This window comes from Aotus nancymaae, unplaced genomic scaffold (genome assembly GCF_030222135.1).
Source record: "Aotus nancymaae isolate 86718 unplaced genomic scaffold, 86718_ANA_hifiasm-v0.15.2.pri h1tg000041l, whole genome shotgun sequence".
Classification (NCBI taxonomy): Eukaryota; Metazoa; Chordata; class Mammalia; order Primates; family Aotidae; genus Aotus; species Aotus nancymaae.
The window spans coordinates 36,010,071-36,037,059 of NW_026988455.1; the positions used below are offsets into that span (position 1 = coordinate 36,010,071).

A 26,989-nucleotide genomic window follows, 5' to 3' on the forward strand; every position below is an offset into this window, starting at 1 on the left:
TACAGTATTTTTCTCAAAGGAAACACACTAGCCTAAGAGCAAGAGTTGCTCTCAATTTGAGAAGCCATAAAATTGCTAAACCAGTTCCTGATCATCTACTGTGATGTTTACCTGTCCAAAGTCCCTACGAAAGCTTCAGATTAGATTAGCTTTGAATATCTCAGCAAAATGACAAAGTTCTTAGAGGTGAAAGAAAGTCAAATTGTCATCAGAATTGTCAATACCAATACTAGGCCATAAGACATGGAGTAACATGTTTTAAGATCATCTAGGAAAGAAAATTCAAGCCAAGTATCTAAAATCCAAACTGCCCTGCAAATATAACTGTCAAGGAAGATTGCTCCTATGAGTCTTGCCTAAGAAATCTACTGGAGAATAAACTTTCAAAAAGCCAAAATTATTGGTGATATCAGCATAAAGACTGGTGAACTCTCCCACTTAATAAATGAAGAAATGTCCCTACTGCCTCCAGACTTCCTGTCAGCCTCCCTCGTGGGCACCCTTAGAGGGGTTTTATTGTGTTGCAACCCCAATGTCCCATTTGACTAACATGGCTGCACCCAGAAATAGAAAGTGGCTACTTTGGCTTATGGCCACTCTCCAGACAGAGACCTCAAGACCAAATTACAGGAAATCACAAGAAATAGCTTCTAACATCAAAAAAAGAAAGCTATCCCAAGACAGTGCAAAACAGAAAAGAAAAAAAGACAGCTACACATTGTGTGCCTTCTTTGAAAATACACACCACCAACTATGAAGTATCTTGCCAACACCCACTCCCAAACCCTGAATCTCACTGTGCCCTGAGATTTAAATACCAATTTAAGGAAACACAGGAGACAGTAACATGTTGAAAACATAATCAGCAAAATACAGGCTATGGAAAATTGTACAGAATAAATAAGATACCAACAAATGGAGAAAATTGCACCACTCCATTCCAGCCTGGGCAATAGAGCAAGACTGTCTCAATAAAATAAAATAAAATTTAAAATAAAAGTACAGAGAAAAAAACCAATGGGTTGGATCATGCTCTCAGTTCTGTATAACTTTTAGTAGATACTTTATTTCTGTGAGCTTTAGTTTCTAGATAGGGAAAATAAAATGGATAATCTATTTCTTAAATACTCTGATACTATGATTTTTAAAATAAAAGTAATAGAAGCAAATATAACCATGGCTTCTGGAAAGTCTCTTGCTCCTTATTGCTATGAGTCATTTCTCTTTGATGCTGGAACTGTTTTTCTCTCCCACTAAATAAGCTATAACAAGAAGATACTAAAAATAAGAATTTTTTAAACATAAAAATCAGGTGATCATTATATCATTAGTATTACTGGCTAAATCTATTTATTTTCTTTCTTCTTGACGTATTCCAAATGCTGACTTCTTGACTCAACAAGTACTTCAGATTTTCCTTATCCTACTATCTGATAATCCTTTAACCTCCTTAAATACATAATCCTACCTGCTTCAGGGAGGATGTTGGTTGTTCAACTCTGTAACAGTATCCAGTCCAGGGACCTTACGTTTTATACCCAGTAACAAATTCCCTAACCTTCGACAACTAATCATCCAGTTCAAAGGGCTCTCTTATTAGTAATCATTGATGAAAATAAACATTTTTAAAAATCTCAGACTTCAGACTATCAAATGTATCTAAAATGTATTAGGAGATTCAGAGTATATGAAGAGAACCAAAAAAAAAAAAAAAAAAAAAAAAAAGTGAAAACGGTATTTACTAGGTTCTCTTCCAAAACTTTGTTCTAGGAGCATTATTTATACTTATCTCATTTATGTGATACTGTAATTCTTATTTTACAAATAAAGAAACAGAATCCAAGATTAGGTAACCCACTAATGGTCACATGGCTACTAAGGAGTAGGGCTAAGAACCCAATTATGCCTGACTCCAAAACCCATACCCATAATAAGTCACATTACTAAATTCTGACCACTGTCTAACTGATACCTATGACCACTCTTAAAGAATAATCCTATTTAATGATGTACTACTACTTAATTTTAAAAATTCTTACCTTTTTGTATACAGCTGTTATATCAGAATCTAAAACAATTATATTTCTTAGCTTCGCATTTATTTCAGTTTCTGAAGGCCTCATAATCATCTCAGAATCAAGCCCTAAGGGAATAAAAGAATGACTAACTGCCTTTTCTTTCATTTAATGCCTTTTAATTTGCTTTTTGTGAAATTTTATTACCTTCAATCTTAATTTCAGAAATGTTACGTTTCTGATCTTGAATAAAGATCTGTAAACATGATAATTCTGCTAAAATCTGCAAAGTAATAATATCTTCATTCGTGGATAGTTTTAAAGCTGAAAAAAAATTCATAATAAACATGAGGAAAAACATTTAGTAGTTACCTCGCTATACGTATAAAGTAACTGAAATATCACCACAAATAGTGATAGTCAAGAAAACCTGATCTGCAATTCAGTTGAAAGTAAAGTATGATATTCCCTACTGATTTGAAAATTCTAAAAAACAATCAAATCTAATGAAAACAAATGCAAATAAATAGATAAAACTCTGTTTCTAGAAGAAACTAAACATTTGAAACTAAAACACTGTAGCTATAAATTTCAAAATTTTTTAAGAACCAGTAATTACTAGGTAATACTTGTCATTATCAAAATTGCAACTTTTCACTTTTCAAAAGTACTACACTCTGATTTTAAAATATGCTCTGATACTCCTTGTTTTTTGGGTTTTTTCCGAAACAGAGTCTAGGTGTCACCCAGGACACAGAGTGTCACCCAGGATGGAGCACAATGGTGCAATCATTCCTCAATTTCCTGGGCTGCAGTGATTCTCCCACATCAGCCTCCAAAGTAAACTGGGTCTACAGACACACACCACAATGCCCAACTAATTTTTTACAATTTTGTTGGCGACAGTCTTGCTATGTTGCCTAGGCTAATTTCGAACTCCTGGCCTTGAGCGAGCCTCCAACTTCAACCCCCACAGCCCTCTCCTCCCTGGGTCACTGGGATCACAAGCATGAGCCACCACACCCAGCTGAAATTACTCAAATTTTGATTGTCATATTGATCTAATATAAAATAATCATGTTATAAAATGCATAAATTTTAATTTAAGTCTAATACTCCTACTGGGAGGGAGATGGAAGAAAAAAATTTTTTTCAACTCTAATACTCCTACTGTATAATCTTAAACTAAAACCAAGGCTGGGCGCAGTGGCTTACACCTGTAAACCCAGCACTTTGGGAGGCTAAGGCAGGCAGATCACAAGGTCAAGAGATCGAGACCATCCTGGACAACATAGTGAAACCCTGTCTCTATTAGTAAAAAATACAAAAATTAGCCAGGCGTGGTGGTGCATGCTTAATAGTCCCAGCTACTCGAGAGGCTGAGGCAGGAGAATTGCTTGAACCCAGGAGGGGGAGGTTGCAGTGAGCCGAGATCACGCCACGGTACTCCAGCCTGGTGACAGAGCGAGACTCCATCTCAAAAATAAAAATTAAAAAAAAAAATTAAAAATTAAAACCAATTATTATATACGATAAACAAAAGTCACAATTTATTCAGCAGTAGTTTCCTTTGCCATTATTTTCTACAATTACCCTGGCATATAATGAGTCATTCTATATATTAACACAGGCAAGAGAATTCTGAAGCCAATATTCAAAGTTAATAACAAAGCCAGAGTCTAGATTTATTGACCTACTTGGTTTAAAAAAAAAAAAAAGAATATTGATGCTAAATTTTAAAAAGCATACCTAATTTTTTAATGACATCTCCTTTGTCTTCAGTGTCTGTAGTGGACACTGGGGCTGATTTTTCCTCTGATTGCGGAAGAATATTATTAAGATAATTTATTGTATTCAGAAGTGCTTCAGTATGTAAATGAATATCCAAAGAGGAAAAATTTACCTAAAGAACAAACCTGTTTTAGTGATAGGTCAATAAGTATTTGCTTGACAGCTCTCTACAAGGCACTATGCTTCGTGGTATAAAGGATACAATTTATAATATTTTCTTATCTTTAAGGATCTTAAAATTCTAGTTACAATAATTTTTGTAAGAAACAGAAATACAGTATATAATTATAAAATAAATTATCTACTCATACCTTAATCAATTGTAAAACATTGTTATAGCTACTTTTCAAGTTGGGTATGTTCTTTTCAGCCTAGCCAAAGAGAAAACAAATCTGTTAGGACATATTAGGAAGACATACATATACAATTATGTTATAGTCCTAATAAACATTTATATAATTTTCCAGCTGTTCATATACATATACACATACATATAATTACCTAAATAAGCAACTGCTTCACCAGAACAAAAGAAAATGTAAGTATGGGACTCTCTTGGCACATAGTAAGTATTCAATAAATGTTATGTACTATCATTCTTATTATCAAGAGAGGAAATATTGGATATTATCAAGTGTGGAGAATAATCATTCGGTCATCAACAACTCTGTACGGTTCTTCCTAACTCTTCCTGTATTTAAAAACAAAATTTGTGACAGAATTGTCCACCAAGTATCCAAATACTCTGTGCTTTCTTTTTCTTTTTAAAAAATGTATGAATAATATTTCTGTCAAATCATAATTAAATACATTCTGGAATACAATGTGATGTTTTGACATACGTATACAATGTTTAATGATTAAATTAAGCTAACTAACATATCTATCACCTCACTTTCCTATCTTTTTTTGTGGTGAGACATTTGAAATTCACTTTCTTAGTTGTTTTGAAGTAAACAGCACATTATTATTGACTACAGTACCCCTGCTGTGCAACAGATCTCAAAAAGTATTCTTCCTGTCTATCTGGAACTTTGTACCATTTGATTGACAACTCTCTATTATCTCCCTCCTTCCTCCCTCCCATCCCTACTACCCTCTGGTAACCATCACTCTGTTCTCTACTTCTATGAGTTCAGTTTTATCAGATTCCACACATAAAGAAGATCATGCAGTATTTGTCTTTCTGTGCTTGGCTTACTTCACTTAGCATAATGTCCTCCACATTCATTTATATTGTCACAAATGACAGGATTTCCCCGCCCCCACCCTTAAGGCTGAATAGTGTTCAATTTTGTATATGTACATTTTCTTCATCCATTTTCTTTAGATCTAGAACACTTTTGTTATATAAAAGCTATATAATGCATCTACTACGACAACAAAAATCCTAAAATATCTAATCAATAATGGATAGCAAAAATGGTTTTAAAAGTGATTAAATGCTTTCTCCATTACTCTTATTATAAAGTAATTATTAAAATAGTCTGACACATATAAAAATAAGTCAACAGAAACATGGAAAAATTAGAAACAGACCACAGTACATAGAAAAGCTTAACAGATGATAAATGGATATCATAAATCAGTAATAAAAACAGGAATGGAGTTATTGACACTAGGAATATCAGGTAACTTCACAAAACAGTGGAAAATAAAGTGAAAGCATTATCTTGTATCATATAACAATACACTCTATCTAAAAAGTGTGTTTCTTTCTCAGTACCCTGTTGAGAGAAAAAAAAATCGAACTGCAGGTCATTTCCACTTAGAACATAACCTTATTTTGCTATATGAATTATTTATAACTCATAACTATTTAATACAAGATGACAAAATCAAAAAAACCCTTAGTTTTAGGAGTTACAGAGAGGTTATATCAGAGTGAAGATTAAACAACTGAATAATAACAAACTTACAAAGCTTGATTGTAACATTTCAGCAGCATACTTAGCATATTAAGCAGATATAAATCAAAGTGCTTACCTTTATATATTCCAGCGTTAACAGGTCTTCCATTGTGTTATCCAGTGTTGTAATCAAATAAACTGGTTTCTTGTTTTCATCTAAAAATAATTTTTAAAAATTATCCTTTCATAGGAAAGCTAACTGAAAATAAATGCTAGTAATCTTACTAATTATATAATTGCAAAAGAAGGCTTTCCTGTATGAGTTCTGGGCCTTGGATTCTACCTTACCCAAGTCAAGTCACTTATTTGTTCTTTAAACTCTAAAAATGTAACTTCTCCTCACAATTCCCTTGAGTGCCACAACACTCAAGTCTCATACCCTTCTAAACTTAGATAGAAGGTAAGGTAAGAAAAAATAGGAATTAATCAAAGAGAAGCCAGAATGGTTTTTAGAAACAACGAAAGGGCAGAAAGAAAATTCTGGCCCTCAATCACTGAAACAACTAAAAAGAAATCATCAGAGTCCCTGAAAACCCAGCTGTTCAGAAGACAGAATGGGAATGAGATGAAACATTAAGGTTTTCTGTGTATAAGTTTGGATTAAAATAAACCCTATTACCACATAATCAGTCTTTACTAGTTATATTGATATAGACAGGAGACACGGAAATACTGGGTAGAAGAGGGCAATTTCTTGACAAAGGCCCCACCCTTAAGCCTGAAGACCAGAGGCCCTAAGTAAGAACAGGCATTCCTGTTTTTGTGCCCAGAAAGCTGCCTTTTGGACCACCACACTTGCCATCCTGTGCCCATATAAGCCTGGGGCCTTAGTGGGCACAGATACAAGCAGCTAAACATTGAGAAGGGCAGAGGAACAGAGTGGTGGAGAGTGGTGGGGCAGCATGGCAGAGAAAAAGAGAAGAGGAAGGATGTCTGGATGCTGAGGGGAATTCAGCCAGGGGCAGTCAGAGAAGACGCTGTCTGCTGGGTGGCCCAACTTCAGGGGAAGACCACCTTCCCGCTCCAACCCCCCCTTTTGGCTCCCCATCCACCTTGCTGAGAGCTACCTCCATAACTCAATAAAACCTTGCACTCATCCTTCCAGCCCACATGTGATCCGACTCTTCCGGTACACTGGGCAAGAACTCAGGCCATCACACTGGCCCCCGGCCCTTGCAATAAGGAAGAGAATCTATTAAGCTGATTAACGCAAGCCGTCTGCAGATGGCAAAACTGGAAGAACATACGTAACACATACCCACTTGGGCTTTAGGAGTTGTAGACACCTACCTCTAGATGCTGCCCTTGGGCCAGAGTCCAAAAGCACTTCCCACAGCCCCTGCAACCACCCATCTGCATGCTCCCCCTAGGGAAGTGCACATCCATGTGGGATGTCATGTGAGGGGGAAAAAGAGAGCTCTCCCATTTTAATATTACCGCTTCTGCTCAAAATGTGGTATACTAAGAAAACCACTGTAGAAGACAATTTATAGAAAGCCTTTAAAACTCTCATCACTAAATGACTTATGGTTGCTAGAATATTAGTATCTAAAGACTGGAAGAAAGGACTACAAACTAATCACACAATTCTTGAGGAAAAAAATGCCACAAATTGCACAGAGTCCTCCAAACTTAATGCTCAGCATATAAATCTACCTTCTACTGCAGGTGCCAACCACACTTCAAGCCTTAAGAAAGTTCCCAGTTTGTATACACATTTATTCATTCATTGAACAACTATGGTGTTTTACTATCATCTACTTTGTGCAAGAAACTGTGCTGTTCACTCCCTCTGAGAAAACACAATGCAATAATAATTGTATACTCTTTTTTCTGTTTGCAAGGGTTTTTTAATCCTTTCTTCTTGGGAAAACAAACATAAGAATAAACATAAAATTAGTAACTGCTATAAAGTTCCTGGGTTACTGGGGAACACTGTCAAGTTGGTTTACTTTTCTTTTCAATTATTAGAGCAAACTGTTTCTTGATGACTTAGCAATCATGTTCCTTGGTATTTACCCAGTGAAACTGAAAATTAATGTCTACACAAAAACCTGCATTCAAATGTTCACAGCAGCTTTATTAACAATTGCCAAACTTTGGAAGCAACCAAGATATCCTTCAGTACATAAATGGATAAATAAACTGTGGTATAAACAGACAATAGAATATTATTCATTGCTAAAAAGAAATGAGTTACCCACTTATGAAAATACAGTATATATTACTAAGTGAAAGACGTCAATCTGAAAAGGATATATATTGTATGATTCCAATTATGTGACATGTTAGAAAAACTATGGAGACAGTAAAAGGACCAGCAATTGTCAGGGGTTAAGTGGGAGGAAGGGACAAATAGGTGGGGCACAGAGGATTTTTAGGGCAGTGAAATTACTCCATATTATAATATAATGGTAGATGCATGTCATTATACATGTCCAAACATAACATATAACAGCAACAGAAAACCTTAATGTAAATTGTGGACTCTTGGTGACAATGATGTGTCAATGTAAGTTCATCAATTGCAACAAATGTATCACTCTGGTGGAGGATGTTGATAATGAAAAAGGCTATACAGGTGTGGGTACAAGGAGTATACGGCAAATTTCTGTACATTCTGCTCAATAGTGCCATGAATCTAAAACTGCTCTAAAAATGTCTATTTAAAAAATTTTAATTCCACCTCTGCTCATACACAATACTATTATGCTACAAAGGAGTTTAACAAACTGAAACTGGTATCCTAGTAATTCCCTCTACTATCCACAATTATCTTTCAAGGAAAAATCCAAAAAAAAAATGAAGAAATATAAATAATATCCTCCTAATTACCTAACATAGGAAACAGAGCATTTTCTTAGGGATCATGTATCCATTATGCTTCTGGAACACAAAAGGTTTGCAGTAGGCAGAATACTGCCCTCTGCCCCCAACAAAGACACCTACACTCTAATTCCCCAAAATGTGATATGTTATCTCATATGGGAAAAGGCACGTGGAAGACATGATTAAGGTTAAGGTTAAGGGGAATTTATCCTGAATTATTGAGGTGTGTCCAGTCTAATCACTAGAGTTTTTAAGAGTGGAAACAAAAGGCAGAAGGTTAGAGATATGAGGAGGATCTGATGCCTTGTAGTTGTTAGCAGCTATGTGCAAAAAGCACAGAGGCCTTTCTATTACTGCTGTGGGGGGTGGGGTTGAGAAAAGAAAAAAAAAAGCAACAGAGGCCTAAGGGCAGCCATCCACTAACAGGCAACAAGGAAACAAAGACCCAAACCATATGTAAATGAATTTTGCCAACACCTGACTCAACAATGAAATGTACCCTCCTCTACAGCCTCCAAAAAGGATTCTTACTGACACCTTGAGTTTTGCCCAGTGAGACTGGTGTCAGACTTCTGCCCTACAGAACTTTAAGATAATAAATTTGTGTTGTTTTTAAACACTAAGTTTGTGGTAAACTGTTATAGCAACAATAGGAAACTAATTCAGTGTTCCAATACTCAGTTAAGTAGATTTAAAATTTAACTATTACCATCTGACTTTCTATAATGAATAAAATTATCTTCATTTTATCTCTGGTGTACCCCCTAGATTACCAACTATAAAGTTAAAGATTAACTCAAAATGGAATGGTTCTCTGAAAATATTTTGGCAAATGTATTGATTCAGAGCCTAAAGAACTGAAAACCCTCTAGCCGGTAGTCAAACAATGAAATTTATTTATTTTTAAAAATAGAGATTCTTACCCAAGTATTCTGGGCATTTTAAGCAGAACTCTTTCAAAAAGGCATTTGCTTTCAAATCATATGTTCTAATCTCAATTTCTGTGCCCAATCCTAAAACATAAATTTCTACCACAGGTAGTTCACAATCTCCAACAAGGTGATAAAACTCAATCAAGACCTGGAAAAGAAAGAAAAAAGAAACTCCCACTACATAAAACAAAAACATGTTTATGTGCATAGGGTTACGTGTGAATATATGAGGTAGGCATATAATTGATATATTATTATTTAAAATTTATATAAAATTGTATACCCACACACATACAATACACACACTACATAAATAACTGTTTTCACAAAAACATGTATTGAATACCCACAATATATCATTTAAACCCCTCACTCTTGACTAAGCAAATTCATCCTCCAAAACAAACAAACAAAAAAGGAGTGAAGAGGAATCACACAGCAAGTCTGGATTTAGTTTAATTAGGGTGAGAAAGATAGTCGGATGAAAAGATAGTGCTTAACAATAAGACTGTATCATAAGCTGTAAACAACAGAAATAGCAAACAATTTAAGCCACGTTAATTTTACCACAGTACCTACCTTTGGTACCTCAAATCGTATTTTAAATGTAGTCATATTTACTGAACAATCTGGCTTTTGTAACTTTCTGGTTCGAATACATTTAACTCCAGTTGGAAACTGAAGAGGTTCTTCCAAGGGACTACACGGTGCATCAAAAAATTCCTCCTCTGAGTCTAAATTTCACAGAACATTATTTAAGCTAATAATAAAAATGATCAATTTAATAGCATTTTAATATTTTTCTGAAATAAATATGAACACTAAAACACTCAGGCTGTCTTTTAAATATCAAACATAAACATGAGAACCAAAATAAATAGAAAATAATACAGATACTACTGTACTTTTTTATTGTCAATTTTAAAGGGATACTGTCCTTTTGAATAACATTCTTGGTAACAAAGCAGCATGGAAAATTAAAATGTAATCTCTAGCTTAAGAAGGCCATCTTTTGAAATCATCAGTCTATTTTAAAATTGCTTAAATTTTACAGGAAATGCCAATGCCAATGATTACACACACCATGAATACTCAAAGTAATGTGCTAACATGCCCACTCTACCTGGATGGTATAACAAGACTCAGGTATCAACTCTGCAACATCAGCAGCAGAGTTTGAATGAAGTAAACTGAAATCAAGCAATACTTTGTATATGTATACATGGACAAATACAGGTATATGTATATACACACATACATATATGTTGATATTAAAAAGGATCAAAAACTGGAAAAGCATTAGATCACTTAGTAAAACCATTAAAACGAGGTTTAAATGAGGCAATCAGAAGTATATCCCTAAGAAACTAAGACTGAAGTTGAAGTAGATGATCTCACAACTTCTCTGGTGACTAAAAGAAAAATTGTACTCTAAGAAACCAAGAATCGACATGGCATTTTCTGTTATTTAACATTTATCAATTTTTAAAGTCTTAGAAATATAGACATATACTTTTTTTTCTAATATGGTCATTAAAAAGCAGATATTTTGTATCAGAATAGTTACAAGCTTTTATATGTAAATGTAGGTAATTAAGATGATTTTCCTTTAATAAACATTATATTTTTTAAAATGTTTTAAATATACTATAGCAAAATTTTCCAAATAACTAAAAAACACATTACAAATTAAGACATCTATGAAGTTTTGTGGAGTTTCTTAACTCACAGCCAAATAAATGGTCCTTATCATTTTGAGTTCAACGTGATACCAAAAAAATCCCATTGCAAAAGCAACTTTAAGGAATTGTGCTATTTTAAACAAATTTAAGTTAAAATTTTCTGAAAATATACAAATATCTGCTATTGCCTGAAATTTCTTAGATGACTACAGAAGACTAAAACATGCCACTCAAAAACATGTCTTTTTGGCATAAGGGTTATACTGAATCAGTTACTTTAAGAAACAGCAGACACAGGAAAAGCTCTGAAGACAGATCATAAATTTCCCTTTTGTAAGGGAAATTAACATTTACAAAGGAAATTTACCTTGTAAAGGTACCTTCCTTTCTGTAACAGGGAAGATGACTCTTAATCACAAGACATTCTCATCAAAGGAGAAAACATGACAAATCTGTGTAACAAACTTTACCCTTGCTTACTATACTTTTCCTGGTTGCCTTCCCATATAACGTGCCTCCCCAGCAACCCCAACCCTGAAGCCTAAAACCTCTTTTCCTTTGTTTAAGCCCAAACTGGTATATAAATCCAAATTTTAATCACCACCTTGAGTTAATCATCCCTGAGTTTCTCACATGTACCCAGGAAATATGATGCTAGTAAATCTGCTTGTTTTCTCATATTAATTTGTCTTTCATTAACAGAGCCTCAAACAAGAACCTAGAGGTTAAAAGGAAAAGGTATTTTCTTTCCTCTATGTATGCCTCAAAATAGAAATTATTTTAATAAAATAAAATAAGGAAAATGTCCTTAAGCAGTTTCATTTTACCATCTTCAGAAACAGATGGAAGTTCCAAGAGAGGAATTATTTTCTGTGAAATCTGTGTTGTTCCCAAAGAAGTAGATGTTTGAATCTGAAAGAAAAGTAAGTCACTGTTGATTAGCATGAAAATATTTATTCAACGCTTATTCAAAAGATGTTTATTCAAACTTCTACAACAGCTTTGACAAAAAGCTATCCAATTTGAATTAACTGAGAAGATATCAGGTCTAAATTAGAAAAATAAATTATAAAGTGCAGATTTTAAAGAAGTAGTCTTACAATTTTAAGGCTGAGTAAAAATTGTAGAACTGTGATGGCAGGCTTCAAGAGTAGAAAGAGATCTTATATTTTAACTCAACGTTGTATTAAATCAGGACATCGTGAGGAACACACAAGTCCTAATACTTAAAGCCTCTATAATTGGGGAGATTAGTTTTATTTTTAATCTTTGAAAGATATTTCGGGAAATTTACTTTTTTACAGTTTGGGGATATACAGCATATATAAAAACAAATTTTACAGTTTAAAAAATAGTAATAATAAAAGACACACCTGAATCTTCCAACCCCGCCAGGCAACAAAACATTACCATACCCTGACCTAGAAGCATCTTAGTGTTCCTCACAGATCTCATTCCTCCTTGTCATGTTCCCGACCACTCATCATGATATTGTTTTATTTAGTTGTTTGTACTACAGTTCCTAAGAATGATTATCTAAGTAACAGATCGTTTACCCCTGCCTCTTTCCAAACTGTAGAACATATGACATACATTTTCCTGTGACTTTTTTCTTTTACAAAAAAAGTTTAAATTTTAACCATATTGATAGTTTACTGAATTTTACTGTGATACTGTATTGCACGGATGAATAAACCACTATTTGTCTACTATACAGTTGCTGAGTATTTGTGTTGCTTATAGATTTTTGCTTTCGCTTTGTAGCACTACTATAAACATCCTTGATATACCTACAACGGCTTGTGCATGAACCTTTTCCAAAGAGGGAAATTACATATGTTCACCTTATTGAGCACTATCAAAGCATTTTCATAAGTGGTGCCAAGACATTTCACCAACACCAGCAGTACAGTTTCTGTATCTCCATATCCTCACAATGCTTAGGGTGTTCAAAGATTTTAAATTCTATCAGTCTCACTGGCCATGTCATCCTAGTTTTAATTACAATTTCACAAATGCGTAATGGTTGCATATCATAGCAAACACAAATAGCTTCGTTGGTTATTTGTGTTTACCCTTCTGTGAAATTCTGTTCATTTTGGGAAGCAGCAGTAGCATTTTTTTTGAAGTACATTATAATGTACTACACAGAAGTACATAAACTCTAAGTTCAATACATTTTCAGAAAGTAAACATACTCAATCTACCAACCACCCAGGTCCAGTATGAAACATTACAGGCAACTCATAAGCCTCCTTTATGCTCCTTGCAATCATTAAGCATCCCTCCCAAAAGTAACAACTGTTAATTTCAACTTTTAAAGTTTTGAAATTTTTATATCTTACATTTATTAGTGAAACAGGGCTATTATTTTCCTCTTTTATAATGTATTTGTTAGGTTTTTGAATACAAGGTTTGTTAAGCTCCTAAATGAATTGGCAAGTAATCCTGTGTTCTATTTCCTAAAATACCCTGGGGTTTTGAGGGAAGCTCCCCCAACACACAATCACTACCCATGACTGCTACATGTATTAGTATTTTTTTTCTGAGTAGTATTCTATTATATGAATAATACTATTTTTTCTTTTCCATTCACTTCTGGATAGACAAATGGGTTTTAAGCAACTTTTTACCATTATGGATAACCCTACTGTAAGTATTCTAGTTCAAGTCTTTTGGTGGGCATATGATTTCATTTCTCTTGGGTAAAAACCTAGGAGTAGAATTCCCTAGTCACATGGTAAGTACATACTTAACCTTATTTTTAAAAACTACCAAACTATATTACAAAGGATTACACTATTTTCAAGTTTCACAAGTAATGTATGAGAGTTTTAAATCTTTGTCATGTCAGTATCTTGACATGGTATTGTCACTCTTATTTTTAGCCATTCTAACCATTGTGTGGTAGTATTTCTATATTGCTTTGATTTGCATTGTTCTTCTTTTCTTTTTTTTTCAGATGGAGTCTCCCTCTGTCACCCAGGTTGGAGTGCAGTGGCGCAGTCTCAGCTCACTGCAACCTCCACCTCCCAGGTTCAAGCAATTCTCTGCCTCAGCCTCCTGAGTAGTTGGGATTACAGGTGTCTGCCACCACGCCTGACTAATTTTTGTGTTTTTAGTAGAGATGAGGTTTCACCATCTTGGCCAGGCTGTTCTTGAACTCCTGTCCTTGTGATCCATCCACCTCAGCCTCTCAAAGTGTAGTGATTATAGGCGTGAACCACCATGCCTGGCCTGATTTGCATTTTTCTGATGAGTAATAAATGTTATCTATCTAGTTATTATTGCACTGTTAGTCTTTTCGTATATTCTACGTACAAGACTAGAAATACTAAAAATATTTTTGCAAATTTTTTCCCAAGCAGAGGGTTAGATGGTTTGTCTTTTCACCTTTTTTTAACAATGTCTTTCAAAGAGGAGAAAAATTTAATTTTGATAAAGTCCAATTTATTTTCTTTCCTGCTATTTTATTTTATTTTATTTTATTTTTTGAGACAGAGTCTTGCTCTGTCACCAAGCTGGAACACAGTGGCGTGATCTCAGCTCACCACAACCTCCCCTTCCCAGGCTTAAGTGATTCTCCTGCCTCAGTCTCCTGAATAGCTGAAACTACAGGCATGCACCCACCATACTTGCTAATTTTTTGTATTTTTAGTAGACGGGTTTCACCATGTTGGCCAGGATGGTCTCAATCTCTTGACCTCAAGATCCGCCTGCCCTGGCCTCCCAAAGTGCTGGGATTACAGGCGTGAGCCATCATACCCTGCCTATCTAAGCTTTTTATATCCTAAGATATATTTACCTACTGCAAGGATTGAAACATTTTCTCCTACATTGTTTGTTCCAGAAATTATACCTGTGGCCTTTATATTTAGGTCTATGTTTCATTTCAAGTTAAATTCCACGTATGATATAAGCATTGAAATTCATTTATTTTCCACATGGCATTGAAATTCATTTATTTTCCACATGGAAATCCAGTTGTTTCAGTACTGTATGTTGAAAAGGTGATGCTTCCCCCTCACTAAGCTAGGCTGGTGATATTTGATTTATTTATTACCTTTGTAATAAATCAAATACATTATTAACCATATAATTGTACAATTATTATTATTTTTTTGAGATAGAGTCTCCTTCTTCACCCAGGCTGGAATGTAGTGGCACAATCTTGGTTCACTGCAACCTCTGCCTCCCACGTTCAAGTGATACTTGTGCCACACCCTTCTGAGTAGCTGGGACTACAGATGTGTGCCAGCACGCCCAGCTAATTTTTATATTTTTAGCAGAGACGGGGTTTCGCCATGTTGGCCAGGCTGGTCTTGAACTTCTGGCCTCAAGTGATCTGCCAGCCTCAGCCTTCCAAAGTGCTGGGATTACAGGTGTGAGCCACTGTGCCCAGCCAGTATACATTATACAATTATTTCTCAACACTATTCCGCTTTATTGATCTGTATATCTATCCTTAAGCCACTATCACACTTTCTTCAAGTAGCTATATGGTAAGCCTTGAAACTGATGAGATTCAGGACATGCTGCCCCCAAAGATGGTACCTTGGCATTTTATAAAACAGCAGAAGCAGGAAGGTTTTACTGACCTTCCTGTGCCCTTCTCCTCTGAAGCAAACCTAAAGAACTCTCTGACCTTCCTCCAAAGTAGATCATATGACTCTCATTCACTTCCTATACCTAGAGGAAATAAGTACCACAGAGAGACACCAAAAAGAATCTCAACAAACAGACCCACTAAAGTTCCATCCATTTCATTACCCTTAGATCATATCCTCTTACAATCCAAACATAATTCTGTACAACTTATTATTTAAAAACATATAATTTTCCGTTTCTTTGCGTCTAAATTCGTGAGGGCTCCGTGTCACAAATTTTTATTATGGTAGGCTTTTCTCTTGTTAATCTGTCTTTTGTTAAAGAGGCCTCAACCATGAACACTACAATGGGTGAGAAATCTTTTCTCCCCTACAAAATCAACTATTGGAAATCCTGAAACATAATTATTGTCCAAAATTGTTTTGTCTATTATATGTCCTTTGCATTTCCAGATACACTTTATAATAAGCTTATATTTTTTCCAAAAGCAAACTGTGCTGGTATTCTGACTAAGATTGTGAGATATCTATAGAGTTTGTAGAGATTTCCATCTGAATAAAATCCACCAATCCTTGAATATATGTATGACTCTATTTATTTAAATCTTCCTTAATCTTTTTAAAAAATGTTTTGTAGATTTGGGTATATAGGTCTTGCACTTCTGTTGAATTTTTCCTAAGTAATCTTTTTAAATGCTCTTCTGAATCGAATTTTTCCTGAATTTCACTTTTAGAAACAATTAATACTTAAATTATTGTACCCTGCAACCTAGCTAAACTTGCTTCTTATTATTAGTGGTATTTTCTTCTACATTCCTGAGTACTTTCTCCATAATTGATCATATCATTTGCAAATGGTAGTTTTACTTTTTCTTTTCCATTCTACCTTTATTTCTCTTGACTTAGTGCAGAGGCAAGAATTTGTAAGGAAGTGGTGAGAAAAACCATTCTTGCAATATATTTGATCTTACAAGAAAAGCATTCAATGTTTATCCAAATAAGAATGACAATGGCTATAGATTTTTCTAGATGTCCTTTACCAGGCTGAGGAAGTTCCCTTCTTTTCCCAGTTTGTTGAGAGATTTTTATCATGAATGGTCATAGAATTTAGTCAATGTTTTTTCAATTCTATTGAAATGATCATATACTTTTTCTCCCTTACTCCATTAATGTGGTTAGCAAACAATGATTTATGACATATTCAAACTCCTAGGGCTAAACCATTTGGTCACAGGGCATTATATATTTTTAATATCATATTGTTTAGTTACAACATTTCTTAAAATATTTTGCATCTATGTCAATGAACATATTAGTCTCTAAGTTTCTTTTTCTTTCTTTTTTTTTTTTTTTGTTTAAGTTTTTTGAGACAGAGTCTTGCTCTGTCACCCAGGCTGGAGTGCAGTGGTTCGATCTTGGCTCACTGCACCCTCCACACCTGGGTTCAAGTGATTCTCCTGCCTCAGCCTCCAGAGTAGCTGGAACTACAGGCACGCACCACCACACCCAGCTAATTTTTTATATTTTCAGTAGAGACGCATTTTTACTATGTTGGCCAGGATAGTCTCGATCTCCTGACCTCGTTATGTGCCTGCCTTGGCCTCCCAAAGTGCTGGGATTATAGGCATGAGCCACCTCGTCCAGCCAGGTCTGTAGTTTTCTTACAATTCCTTTGTCTGATTATACTATCGAGATAATGCATGCAAACAAGAAGGTATGACTAATTCACAGAATATATTAAGCAGAAACAGCTCATGCAGAAGCACAAGTATTTTAACTACTGACAAAAAAAAAAAAAAAGCATTTTAAATAACCTTTCTTAAATATGCAGAAAGCTAAAGGGAACCATGAACAAATACCTCAAGGAAACCAGGAGAATTGTTGCAAAAAACAGAAAACATAAATAATGAGACAGAAATTGTAAAAAGAAACCAAACAAAGACTCTAGACCTGAAAAATATAATACCAGAAAGCAAAATTCACTGGACAATTTCAATGGCATTTTGAATTTAAGTAGGCAGAAGAATCAGTAAAAATGAAGATAGGTCAATTAAAAATGAAAAACAAATGAAGAAAAGTAAACACAATCTAAGAAACCAATGCAACACCATCAACTGGGCCAATAAATACATTGGATTCCAACAAGAAGTAAAAGAGAAGGAAAAAGGAATATCTGAAGGAATAACTGCCAAATATTTCCCCAAATTTGATAAAATGTATGCATATATAAATCCAAGAAGTTCAATGAGCTCAAAGTAGGATATGCTCAAAGAGATCTGAACTGGAACAGTGTGATAGTTAATAGTGAGTGTCAACCTGACTGGATTGAAGGATGCAAAGTATTGTTCCTGGATATGTCTACGAGGGTATTAACTAAGGAGATTAACATTTGAGTCAGTGGACTGGGAGAGGCAAACTCACCCTCAATCTGGGCGGGCAATAGCTAATCAGCCGCTAGCATGGCTAGGATTAAAACGAGCAGAGGAACATGGAAGGACTAGACTGGCTAAGTCTGCCAGCCTTCATCTTTCTCCTGTGCTGGATGCTTCCTGCCTTCGAACATCAGATGGGTGATTTCTGCATTTCCAACTGAGGCACCTGGCTTATTTCATAGGGACTGGTTAGACAGTGGGTGTAGCCCACAGAGGGTGAACCACAGCAGGGTGGGGCTTGGCCTCACCTGAGAAGTGCAAAAGGTTAGAGGGGATTCCCTCCTGCAGTCAAGGAAAGCCTTGAGGGACTGTGCCATGAGAAAGAGTGTATCCAGCCCAGATACTACATTTTTCCCACAGTCTTCACAACCTGCAGACCAGGAGATTCCCTCAGGTGCCTACGCCACAGAGTTGAGGGTTTCAAGCACAAAACTGGGCAGCCATTTGGGCAGACATGGAGCTAGCTGCAGGAGTTTTATTTTTTTTTCATACCACAGTGGCACCTGGAATGCCAGCGAGACAGAAGGAACCAAGTGATGTAGCTCAGCAGATCCCATCCCCATGGAGCACAGCAAGCTAAGATCCACTGGCTTGAAATTCTTGTTGGCAGCACCGCAGTCTGAATCAACCTGGGACTCTCAAACTTGGTGGGGGGAAGGGCATCCACCATTACTGAGGTTTGAGTAAGTGGTTTTCCCCTCACAGTGTAAACAAAGCCACCTGGAAGTTCGAACTGGGCAGAGCCCACTGCAGCTCAGAAAAGCCATTGCAGCCAGACTGCCTCTCTAGATTCCTCCTCTCTGGGCAGGGTATTTCTGAAAGAAAGGCAGCAGCCCAGTCAGGGATTTATAGGTAAAACTCTCATCTTCCTGGAACACAGCACCTAGGGGAAGGGGCGGCTGTGGGCACAGCTTCAGCAGACTAAATGTTCCTGCCTGCTGGCTCTGAAGCAGTGGATCTCCCAGCATAGTGCTTGACCTCTACTGAGGGACAGACTGCCTCCTCAAGTAGGTCCCTGACCCCCGTGCCTCCTGACTGAGAGACACCTCCCAGCAGGGGTCAACAGACACCTCATATAAGAGACCTCCAGCTGGCATACGGCAAGTGCCCCTCTGGGACGAACCTTCCAAAGAAAGGAAAAGCCAGTAATCTTTGCTGTTCAGAAGCCTCCGCTGGTGATACCCAGGCCAACAGGGTCTGGACTGGACCTCCAGCAAACTCCAACAGACCTGCAGCAGACAGGCCTGTTAGAAGGAAAACTAACAAACAGAAAAAAATAGCATCAACATCAACAAAAAGGATCTCCACACTGAAACCCCATCCAAAGGTCACCAACATCAAAGACCAAAGGTAGATAAATCCACAAAGGTGAGGAAAAACCAGTGCAAAAAGACTGAAAATTCCAAAACCCAGAACACCTCTTCTCCTCCAAAGGATTACAATTCCTTGCCAGCAAGGGAACAAAACTGGATGGAGAATGAGTTTCACAAACTGACAGAAGTAGACTTCAGAAGGTGAGTAATAACAAATTCCACTGAGCTAAAGGAGCATGTTCTAACCCAATGCAAGGAAGCTAAGAACTTTGGAAAAAGGTTAGAGAAATTGCTAACTAGAATAATCTGTTTAGAGAAGAACATAAATGACCTGATGGAGCTGAAAAACACAGAACAAGAACTTTGTGAAGCATACACAAGTATCAATAGCTGAATCAATCAAGTGGAAGAAAGGATATCAGAGACTGATGATCAACTTAAGGAAATAAAGCATGAAGAAAATATTAGAGAAAAAAGAATGAAAAGAAACAAACAAAGTCTACAAGAAATATGGGACTATGTGAAAAGACCAAATCTACATTTGACTGATGTACCTGAAAGTGATAGGGAGAATAAAACCAAGTTGGAATACACTCTTCAGGATATTATCCAGGAGAACTTCCCCAACCTAGCAAAGCAGGCCAACATTCAAATTCAGGAAATACAGAGAATACCACAAAGATATTCCTTGACGAGAGCAACCCCAAGGCACATATTCTTCAGATTCACCAAGGCTGAAATGAAGGAAAAATGTTAAGGGCAACCAGAAAGATTGGGTTACCCGCAAAGGGAAGCCCATCAGACTTAACAACGTATCACTCTGCAGAAACCCTACAAGCCAGAAAGAAGAGACTGGGGGCCAATACTCAGCATTCTTAAAGAAAAGAATTTTCAACCCAGAATTTCATATCCAGCCAAACTAAGCTTCATAAGCAAAGGAGAAATAAAATCCTGTATAGACAAGCAAATGCTGAGAGATTTTGTCACCACGAGGTCTGCCTTACAAGAGCTCCTGAAGGAAGCACTAAATATGGAAAGGAAAAACTGGTACCAGCCACTGCAAAAACATAGCAAATTGTAAAAATCATCGACACTATGAAGAAACTTCATCAACGTATAGGCAAAATAAACAGCTAGCATCAAAATGGCAGGATCAAATTTACACATAACAATATTAACTTTAAATGTAAACAAGCTAAATACCCTAATTAAAAGATACAGACTGGCAAATTGGATAGAGTCAGGACCCATAGCTGTGCTGTATTAAGGAGACCCATCTCAATGCAAAGACACACATAGGCAAAAATAAAGGGATGGAGGAATATTTACCAAGCAAAAAAAAAAACAGAGATTGCAATCCTAGTCTCTAATAAAACAGACTTTAAACCAACAAAGATCAAAAAAGATAAAGAAGGACATTACATAATGGTAAAGAGACCAATGCAAAAAGAAGAGCTAACTATCCTATATATATATATATATATGCACCCAATACAGGAGCACCCAAATTCATAAAGCAAGTTCTTAGAGACCTACAAAGAGACTTAAGACTCCCATACAATAATAGTGGGAGACTGTAATGCCCCACTGTCAATATTGGACAGATCGAGACATAATTAACAAGTATTTCAGGATGTGAACTCAACTCTAGACGATGCAGAGCTAATAGACATCTACAGAACTCTCCACCCCAAATCAACAGAATATACATTCTTCTCAGCACCACATCACACTTATTCTAAAATTGACCACATAATTGGAAGTAAAACACTGCTTTGCAAATGCAAAAGAGGGAAATCATAACAGTGTCTCAGACCACAGTGCAATCAAATTAGAACTCCGGATTAAGAAACTCACTCAAAACCGTACAACTACATGGAAACTGAACAACCTGCTCGTGAATGACTACTGGATATGTAACAAAATTAAGACATAAATAAAAAAGTTCTCTGAAACCAATAACAAAGACACAACGTACCAGAATCTCTGGGGCACAGCTAAAGCAGTGCTTAAAAAGAAATTTACAGTACTAAATGCCCACAGGAGAAACCAGAAAAGATCTCAAATCGACACCCTAACATCACAATTAAAAGAACTAGAGAAGCAAGAGCAAACAAATTCAAAAGCTAGCAGAAGACAAGAAATAACTAACATCAGAGCAGAAGTGAAGGAGACAGAGACACGAGAACTCTTCAAAAAAAAAATCAGTGAATCCAGGAGCTGGTGTTTGGAAAAGGTTAATAAAACAGACAGAACTCTAGCCAGAAGAAGAAAAGAACCAAATAGATACAATAAAAATGACAAAGGGGATATCATCACTGATCCCACAGAAATACAAACTACCATCAGAGAATACTATAAACACCTCTACCCAAATAAACTAGAAAATCTAGAAGAAATGGATAATTTCCTGGACACATACACCCTCCCAAGACTAAATCAGGAAGAAGCTGAATCCCTGAATAGACCAATAACAAGTTCTGAAATTGAGGCAGTAATTACTAACCTACCAACCAATAAAAGCCCAGGACCAGATGAATTCACAGCCAAATTCTACCCGAGGTACAAAGAGGAGCTGGTACCATTCCTTCTGAAACTATTCCAAACAATACAAAAAGAGGTAATCCTCCCTAACTCATTTTATGAGTCCAGCATCGTCCTGATACTGAAACCTGACAGACACAAAACAAAAAAAGAAAATTTCAGGCCAATATCCCTGAAGAACATCGATGTGAAAATCCTCAATAAAATATTGGCAACCCGAATCCAACAGCACATCAAAAAGCTTATCCATCATGATTAAGTCGGCTTCATCCCTGTGATACAAGGCTGGTTCAACATACGCAAATTAATATATACGATCCATCACGTAAACAGAACCAACGACAAAAACCACATGATTACTTCAATAGATGCAGAAAAGCCTTTTGATAAAATTCAATACTCCTTCATGCTAAAAACACTCAATAAACTAGGTATTGATGGAATGTATCTCAAAATAATAAGAGCTATTTATGACAAACCCACAGCCAATATCACACTGAATGGGTAAAAGCTGGAAGCATTCCTTTTGGAAACCGGCACAAGACAAGGATGCCCTCTCTCACTACTTCTATTCAACATAGTTTTGAAAGTGCTGGCCAGGACAATCAGACAAGAGAAAGAAATAAAGTGTATGCAAATAGAAAGAGAGGAAGTCAAACTGTCTCTGTTTGCAGATAACATGATTGTATATTTAGAAAATCCCATCATCTCAGCCCAAAATCTCCTTAAGCTGATAAGCAACTTCAGCAAAATCTCTGGAAATAAAATCAATAGGGAAAATCACAACCATTCCTATACATCAATAAAAGACAAACAGAGAGCCAAATTATGAGTGAACTCCCTTTCACAATTGCTACGAAGAGAATAAAATACCTAGGAATACAACTTACAAGGGATGTGAAGGACCTCTTCAAGGAAAACCACAAACCACTGCTCAAGGAAATAAGAGGACACAAACCAATGGGAAAACATTCCATGCTCATAGTTAGGAAGAATCAATATTGTGAAAATGGCCATACTGCCCAAAGTAATTTATAGATTCAATGATGTCCCCATCAAGCTACCATTGACCTTCTTCATAGAACTGGAAAAAAAACACTTTAAACTTCATATGGAACCAAAAGAGAGCCCGCGTAGCCAAGACAATCCTAAGCAAAAAGAACAAAGCTGGAGGCATCCTGCTACCGGACTTCTAACTACACTCAAGGCTACAGTAACCAAAACAGCATGGTACTGGTACCAAAACAGAGATACAGACCAATGGAACAGAACAGAGGCCTCAGAAATAATGCCACACACCTACAACCATCTGATCTTTGACAAACCTGGTAAAAACAACAAATGGGGAAAGGATCCCCTATTTAATAAATGGGAAAACTGGCCAGCCATATGCAGAAAACTGAAACTAGACCCCTTCTTTACACCTTATACAAAAATTAACTAAAAATGGATTAAAGACTTAAACATAAGACCTAAAACCATAAAAACCCTAGAAGAAAACCTAGGCAATACCATTCAGGACACAGACATGGGCAAAGACTTCATGACTAAAACACCAAAAGCAATGGCAACAAAAGCCAAAATTGACAAATGGGACCTAAATAAACTTAAGAGCTTCTGCACAGAAAAAGAAACTATCATCAGAGTGAACAGGCAACTACAGAATGGGAGAAAATTTTTGCAATCTATCCATCTGACAAAGAGCTAATATCCAGAATCTACAAAGAACTTAAACAAATTTACAAGAAGAAAACAACCCATCAAAAAGCAGGTAAAGGATTTAAACAGACACTTCTCAAAAGAAGACACTTATGCAGCCAACAACATGAAAAAAAGCTCATCACCACTGGTCATTAGAGAAATACAAACCTGAGATACCATCTCATGCAAGTTAGTATGGGGATCATTAAAAAGTCAGGAAACAACAGATGCTGGAGGGGATCTGGAGAATTAGGAACACTTTTACACTGTTGGTGGGAGTGTAAATTAGTTCAACCATTGTGGAAGACAGTGTGGTGATTCCTCAAGGATTTAGAAACAGAAATACCATTTGACCCAGCAATACAGTTACTGGGTATATAACCAAAGGATTATAAATCATTCTATTATAAGACACATGCACATTTATGTTTATTGTGGCACTGTTCACAATAGCAAAGACTTGAAACCAACCCAAATGCCCATCAATGATAGACTGAATAAAGAAAATATGGCACATATACACCACAGAATACTACTATGTAGCCATTAAAAAGGATGAGTTCATGTCCTTTGCAGGGACATGGATGAAGTTGGAAACCACCATTCTCAGCAAACTAACACAAGAACAGAAAAACACACCACATATTCTCACTTATTAGCGGGAGTTGAACAATGAGAACACATGGACACAGGGAGGTGAACATCACACACTAGGGCCTGTCGTGGGATGAAGGCTATGGGTTGATGGTTGCAGCAAATCACCATGGCATGTGTATACCTATGTAATAAACTTGCATGTTCTACACATGTATCCCAGAACCTAAAGTATAATGATTTTTAAAAAGTTATTTACACTAACTTTTCAATGTTTCAAGTTTGAAACTACTTCAAAAGAAAACATGAATAAAGAACCCTCTTTAAGATTATGTTCTTCATTATAAGTTTCAAACTTGAAACTACTTCTAAAATATAATAATATAAAAATAATTTATTCATGTTTATTCATTTAAACATGAATAGAGAACCCTCTGTAGAAAAAAATTTAAAAATATATATTCACATATATTCACATTTCCCTCCATTTTTGGGGGCAAAAAACGGAGAGAAATGTGAATATACGTGAATACATTTCCCTCCATTTTTTGCCCCCAAAAATGGAGGGAAATGTCAATATATGTGAATATATTTTTTTTCTTTCTGAAATTCTCTTAGAAAGAGAAAAGTCACATAATACAAAGTCTAGAGATCATGATAAAAAAACTGACTATGTAAAAAATAAAACACTTTTGCCTATCAAAAGTAAATTTATGTATTAGGTAAAAACAAAACAACAAAATGAGGAAAAGAACAGTAATTTTAAATGCCAAGCAGGTTATTTCCTTAATTAGACAACCATAACCCAATAGAAAAAAGACAGGAACAGCAGTTTTCAAAAATAGAAATTAAAATAGTAAATTAAAAAAAATATGTTCTACTTATTTTTAAAAAGCATATCAAAACCAGAAGATAACATTTTTTTCACTTAGAATAAAATTTTAACATTTGCTAATACTCAGTAATGAAAGCAGAGAAAGACATTCATTCACTGTTAGCAAACTATAAATTAAGTAAATTTGGGTGGTTGCAGTGGCTCATACCTGTAATCCCAGCATGTTGGGAGCCCAAGGCAGGCAGATCACTTGAGGTCAGGATTTTAAGACCAGCCTGGCCAACATGGTGAAACCCCATCTCTACTAAAAATACAAAAACCAGTTAAGTGTGGTGGCACACACCTGTAGTTCCAGCTACTTGAAAGGCTGAGGTGGAAGAATTGCTTCAACATGGGAGACTGAGGTTGCAGTGAGCCAAGATTGCACCACTGCACTCCAGCCTGGGCAAAAGAGCAAGACTTCGTCCAAAAAAAATGTATATTTTTGGCAAAATAATCAAAATTCAAAATTCACATTCTCTTTTACTCAACTATTCCATTTCTAGGAATTTATCCTATGAATAAAGTATAAGCAAATACATATACTTTATAAATAAAGTTCAAAGCAGTATTTTTCATAACTGTAAACACTCATTAACAATGTGAGTATCTGTCAAAAGGAGATATATTAAGCAAAAGATGGTATATGCAGAAAATTAAATACTGTATTACCATAAGAAAATGAGGTAGATCTGTATGTGCTAACATAAACATTTATCTAAGGCACATATGATAATAATGGTGAAAAGAATAGATTCAGAATAGTGAGTATAGTTATTTCATTTCATTTTAAAACTAGAATATATACATGTATGTATACATATACATAGTATAAAAACACACATGCATGGTCTTGTGCATGTGTGTACTGGTATATGCCATAAATATTTTCTGAAAAACTAGAGAAGCAATAGTTAACAGTCTTACCAATCAGGAGAAGAATTGGAGGCTGCAGAAATTAGGAAAGTCACATCATTTTATAGTTTTCCTAACTATTTATACTTTTTACCATTTCAATTTCTCTTTTAAAATGTAATTTTTAAATGTCTATTCAAAACAAATTGCAAACTGTCTTACATAAAATTCCAGTGATTGTTTCAAATACTATTTGTGGACTTTCTTAGTTCATGCCTATATTAATTTTGAAAATAACATTACCTGGAATGATTTGGCAGGGGCAGATACTTCAGTTACAGGTTCTGGTTTCGGAATGCTTTCAATCAATTCCATAATACCTTGTAGTTTTTTATCTGAGATTCGTAAAGAAATAAGAGGTAACTTTCCAAAAATCTTGAATCTGTTTTAAAGAGATAAAAATAATTATAAAGGAATTCTTATTCTGATTTAAGTGTACTAATTAAAAAGAAGACTCTTCCCAAATAATCTGAATCAAATGTGATTTTAAACACTAAAAATCTCTATTCTAGTATCTATCTTACCTTATGAACCAGTCTCATTAGATGGGTTAACCTCATTATTTTTCAGAGGTTTGTTCTTATTTCACGTAGTGCCCTGCCACTGTTTGCTGCATACAACTGACAATTACTATTTATCAAGTGTTTCTCACGTGACAGGCATTGAGAAAAGCACTTTACATGCATTATTGTAAATAGTCCTCACAATCTATGAGGCAGACAACCTATTTTTGCTGTTTGTGTATTCATTCACTTATTCATTCATTTATTTGAGACAGAGTTTCACTCTTGTTGCCCAGGCTGGAAAGTTAACAGCATGATCACGGCTCACTGCAACCTCCACCTCCCAG

At 35.7% G+C, this 26,989-nt stretch overlaps 1 protein-coding gene across 6 annotated transcripts in view; it reads right to left on the reverse strand.

Annotated features, from left to right (window-relative positions):
• VPS13A (vacuolar protein sorting 13 homolog A) overlaps window positions 1–26,989 on the reverse strand; it is a 226,450-nt gene that overhangs the window by 126,398 nt on the left and 73,063 nt on the right. For 5 of the 6 annotated variants that reach the window (XM_064361629.1, XM_064361634.1, XM_064361631.1 and 2 more), the window contains 9 exons: window positions 26,383–26,521; window positions 11,987–12,071; window positions 10,057–10,211; window positions 9,469–9,625; window positions 5,793–5,872; window positions 4,118–4,177; window positions 3,765–3,918; window positions 2,223–2,339; window positions 2,040–2,143 (listed from right to left, as the gene is read on the reverse strand). In XM_064361629.1, the coding sequence (XP_064217699.1) occupies window positions 2,040–2,143; window positions 2,223–2,339; window positions 3,765–3,918; window positions 4,118–4,177; window positions 5,793–5,872; window positions 9,469–9,625; window positions 10,057–10,211; window positions 11,987–12,071; window positions 26,383–26,521 (1,051 nt within the window). The remainder of the gene's footprint in view (window positions 1–2,039; window positions 2,144–2,222; window positions 2,340–3,764; window positions 3,919–4,117; window positions 4,178–5,792; window positions 5,873–9,468; window positions 9,626–10,056; window positions 10,212–11,986; window positions 12,072–26,382; window positions 26,522–26,989) is intronic. The other variant, XM_064361630.1, reaches the window with a different exon arrangement.